The sequence below is a fragment of the Teleopsis dalmanni genome, unplaced genomic scaffold, assembly GCF_002237135.1.
Source record: "Teleopsis dalmanni isolate 2A unplaced genomic scaffold, ASM223713v2 unscaffolded_contig_3374, whole genome shotgun sequence".
In the NCBI taxonomy this organism is placed as follows: Eukaryota; Metazoa; Arthropoda; class Insecta; order Diptera; family Diopsidae; genus Teleopsis; species Teleopsis dalmanni.
The window spans coordinates 1-5,106 of record NW_024034756.1 but is presented as its reverse complement, the minus strand read 5'-3'; the positions used below and the strand labels follow the sequence as shown (position 1 = coordinate 5,106).

General features: G+C 42.7%; 1 protein-coding gene across 1 annotated transcript; it reads left to right on the top strand.

The window, feature by feature from the left end:
• Positions 1 to 466: 466 nt before the first annotated feature.
• LOC119665061 lies at positions 467 to 1,788 on the top strand. The gene has a single exon (XM_038074379.1). It carries the CDS (start codon positions 705 to 707, stop codon positions 1,761 to 1,763), a length of 1,059 nt encoding a protein of 352 aa, XP_037930307.1. The 5' UTR covers positions 467 to 704; the 3' UTR covers positions 1,764 to 1,788.
• Positions 1,789 to 5,106: the final 3,318 nt, after the last annotated feature.

Genomic DNA, 5,106 nt, shown 5'->3' with positions numbered 1-5,106 from the left:
TTTACGGCCAATATGGCTTCAACGGCAACAACCTTGGCTATACTGACACTGATTGTATGATTTTGAATTGTCTGAATTATAAATTGTCTGAACCCTGGGCTGACAGTCTCAGTATTCTGTTACCTCAGTATGTAGAGGTGAAACTCTGCAGAAATGGCTTTCAGGCTAATGCTGAGGCTGCCTCCGTCCCGTTAAAATCGTGGCTGACCTCAGGAAGCGCTCAATATCCGTCGCCGTTTAGTTGGTGGTGTAGGTGAGGTTGAGCGAAGCTCCCTCTTAATATCTGCCTGGCTCTGAATGTATATGCTCATAAGGCTATACATCAACCTTCACATGGACCTCACTGATTCAAAGGGACCCATGGGGCTTTTTAAAAGATAACTACACGTCAGGTGGAGATAGCGGACCTGAGTTGGGACCCATCAATATGGAAAATTTAAATCTTAATAAAAAAACAAACAAAACTTTCTGCTACTGGAAGACCAGTAGCAACCCCAAGCAGAAGACTGCAAACCTCGAGTGGTACCTCCAACTCCACTTCCAATGAACTTAAAATCTCGTCGCAAATACCTTCTGGAAGCAGAAATACTGCATCTACCAGTCGGTATGTTGCCTCTTCTGTCACGGCCAAAAGCAGTGACAAGTCAGAAACCAAATCCACAAGGAGAATTCCACCCTCTAAAAAGGCCCATAACGACCGCCGTATGGCTACACGAATTCTGCAGCGCGTAGGTGAGATCCCGGCCGATAAAATCAGTCAGCAACAGGCCTCATCCCTTGAATGGGCCAAAAGCATCTTGGCCAAATCAAGCAATAAAGAGGCTTCCAAACCGGACCAAGTGTCTAAAAGACAAAGGTCTCAGGAGGAAGAACCCCCTCTTACGAAAAAACCAAGAGGTTACAATGTACTGGTACGACCGTACAGTGAGGTTGCGAAGGACAATCTCATTATAGGTGTCCTGGATAGGAGTGCCGAGGAGGGGAGAATCCCCAAAGACAAATGGAAATGGGTGTCGGCCGCGCTGGCAGACATCTTCCTCCAAGTTTTGGAAGAAAACCCAGGACCTGCTCCCTCCTGCGAAGACGCGGGTTGGCACCAAGGACAAGTGAAATTGGTAGCTTGCAAGGATGCGAGATCGGTTGCCTTGTACAAGGCAGCTGTCTCTAAAGTAGGAGAGATCTGGCCTGGAGCCAGACTTGAAGCGGTAGACAAGAAGGATATACCATCTCGTCCTAGGGCCAGGGTTTGGATTCCAACTAAACAAACTGACCCGGAGCAAATTCTGAAAATAATCAGGATCTGTAACCCCAACCTTCCAACTGGAAATTGGAAGGTGGTAAAATTAGAGGAGCCTGTTGGACCGACCAGACAAGCTGTCCTTGTATTAAATGCGGAGTCATTGAAACCGCTCACCGAAGCTAAGTACGTAATCTCCTATGGCTTTGAGAAACTAAATCTCAAGGTCTATCGTACCGATGCCACGGAAGAACCGGAGAAGATTACGTCTGCTCAGCCCTTGCTGGAGGAACCAGCTAAAGAACCAATGCTAAGACAGCAGAGTTGTGAGGAAACACAGAGTGAAGACCTGCCAGATCAAATGGAGGTGGACTCGCTCTCTCTGGTGTCTGAAGACAAATCGGATGCGGGGTCGGTGACCAGTCTGGGCAACCTATTCGATGAGAGTGGGCTCCTGGATTCGGATGACGAAGCCGATAAAACGGTGGTAGAGGTTCAGGTACCTGATGAAGGTGCTTCAAATTAATCTCCACCACTCTAAAGCTGCTTCAGCAAACCTTCTAATCCACCTTGCACAGGGTGGAGCCGATATTGTTCTGATTCAGGAACCATGGATACTGGAAAACCGGATCTGTGGAATCGGAACAAATGACTATAAACTTATCAGCAACACAGACTCAGGTAGACCTAGATCATGTGTGTTAGTGAAAAAGTACATTAATTGTTTCCTTTTGAATAATTTTAGTGATGACGACCAGACTGCAGTGAGTTTGGAAATCGACGGCAAAACCGTATGGGTGGTGTCATCATACATGGCCCATGACCATATAGGAAATCCACCACCGGAAATACTTAAGCAGCTCGTGATAACAGCAGCAGAAAGAATGACTGGTGTTGTGATTGGAGCCGATGCAAATGCTCATCACACAATCTGGGGTAGCTCGGACATAAATGAAAGAGGTGAGTCGTTATTCGATTTTATTCTAGATTATAATCTTCATATATGCAATACAGGAGTGGAACCTACTTTTATTATTGCAGGTAGAAAAGAAGTTTTAGATATTACGTTAACTATTGAAAACACAGATCTTGAGATTAAAGATTGGAGAGTTCTTGATGAACACTCATTCTCTGACCATCGTTATATTCAATTCTATATAAATCTACAATGTCCAGTTGAGAAACCTTATCGGAATTACCGTAATACCAACTGGAGTAGATATCGAACCAATTTACTAAATCTACTTCCTCTATATCCTATTGAAGAAGTAGAGACTCCTCAATCGCTAGATAACGTTGTGGAAACCTTCACAAAAGCTTGCAACATAGCCTTGGACCGTTCTTGCCCACTAAAATCACAGAGGGGAAAGAAAAAGCCATTGTGGTGGTCCGAGGAAATAAGAGATCTTAGGAAATCAAGCAGAAACTTGTTTAACAAGGCCAAGAGAAGTAATCTTAACACTGACTGGGACATCTACAAAGTCAGTCTAAAAATATATAAAAATGAAATAAAAAGAGCCAAAACACGCTCCTGGAAAGCCTTCTGTGAAAGCGTGGAGGGTTGTCAAGGAACAGCAAGGTTTAGGCGCATTCTCTCGAAGAAACCCTCTAATCTAGTCTACTTAAAAGACGAGGTCAATGGGTGGACACATAGCAGCGAAGAATCGGCGGCATTGTTACTGAATATACATTTCCCAGATAGTGACATACCAAATAACCTTGGAATAAACCAGGGGTCTACATGTGACTCATCTGTGGTGAATAATATTGTCACCAGAAGGAAAATTAAGTGGGCTATAGATAGCTTTCTACCATACAAATCACCGGGCCTGGATGGAATTATACCAGCCCAACTTCATGAAGCAAGGGACATCTCTTGCAATTGGCTCACACCAATCTTTAAAGGTTGTCTTACCTTGGGGCATATACCAGAGAAATGGAAATTGACAAAGGTCGTTTTTATTCCTAAAGCTGGCAAAAGCTCCCATATTACGCCTAAAGATTTTAGACCGATTAGTCTATCCTCTTTCCTCTTAAAAACTTTAGAAAGGCTTCTGGAGCATTTCATTAGGAAAGAGATACCAGATGAAAGGCTTTCAAAATCACAACATGCGTACTGTAAAGGAAGGTCTGTAGAGACCGCATTATCATCTCTAACTGGGATGATTGAAAACTCAATACAGCATAAAGAATACGCCCTTTGCGCTTTTCTTGATGTGGAAGGGGCTTTCAACAACATCCTTCCTCAAGTAATCGTCAACTCATTAAGAAAACTAGGAATTGACAATAGAGTAATCGAAGTCATTACCCAACTGCTGGTTGATAGGACAATCGTAGCGCAATGGGGGGGAACGCTAGTAACTAAGAAAGTTAATAGGGGGACTCCACAAGGAGGAGTACTTTCCCCCCTCTTATGGCTAACTGCAGTTAATGATCTTCTTGTTGATCTAGATAGCGTAGGTTGTCAGGTGGTCGCGTACGCGGATGATCTTTCCTTGATTGCAAGGGGAAAATTTCTGAGTACAATTAGTGAGGTAATGCAGGGTAATCTAAATAAAGTATCCCAATGGGCCCATTGTAGCGGATTATCAATAAATCCAACCAAAACAGAACTAGTGCTCTTTTCTAGGAAATATAAAATTCCGGAATTCACACTACCTATCCTAGGAGGTCAAACTCTAACTCTGAATGATAAAGCCAAATATTTAGGTCTTATAATTGACAGAAAACTGAATTGGGGACCAAATGTTGTTGCACGTACCCAAAAAGCTATGGTTGCATTTTACTGTTGTAGAGGCGCTATAGGCAAAAGATGGGGACTCTCACCGAAGTCCATTTTATGGATATATAATGTGGTGGTAAAACCAATTCTCTTGTATGGAGTGTTATTTTGGAGAAATACTCTGAATAGGTCAACACTATGCAAGAAATTGGAAAAGGTTCAAAGGACTGCACTGATGACATTAAGCGGAGCGTTAAAATCAACGCCGTCACTTGCCCTGAATGTTATCTTCAATATCTTACCTATCGACATCGCGGCGAAAGGCGAGGTAGCTGGGGCAGCTTTACGTATAAGAGAACTAGGAATTGGAAGCAGTTGTGGATGGATGCAAGATTCCATCCTCAGAGAAATTGATTTCATTCCGGATATAACAGACTACTGTACTACAATTACAATTGTGGACAGAAATCTTGAATTATTTATTCCTTCTAGGGAGACATGGGAAAACTACTCTGTAAAGAGTGATAATCGCCTTAACTTCTTTACAGACGGCTCAAAGTTAGATGGACAAGTAGGAGGAGGAGTATACTGCCCTGAACTAGATCTCAGTATGAGTTTCAGGCTACCGGATCACTGCAGCGTTTTTCAAGCTGAAGTATCTGCTATATTGGAAGTTTCAGATTGGCTGAAACACAATGTCTCCTCCGTTAAATTTATAAACATATTTACTGACAGCCAGGCAGCTATAAAATCCTTAAACTCGTCGACCTTCAACTCGAGATTAGTACTGAATTGTCTTACATCACTTATGGTGATGGCTGAATATTTTCGGATACGAATTATTTGGGTCCCTGGACATAGGGACATCCAAGGCAACTGTATAGCAGATGAATTAGCAAGACATGGTACGACAGCACAAATTCTTCTGGAAAAAGAAAGTGTGGGTATACCAGTTGCTTCTTGTCGGCACCGAATAAAATTATGGACATACCAAATGTTTGAAAGAAGATGGTCAACAGTAACCAACTGCATAAAAACCAAAGAATTTTGGCCAAAAATAAGTAAGAAAAGATCGGGGGAATTAATCAATCTATCCCGAGCAAATTTATCCAGGATAGTGGGAATTATTACGGGACACTGCCCGTTG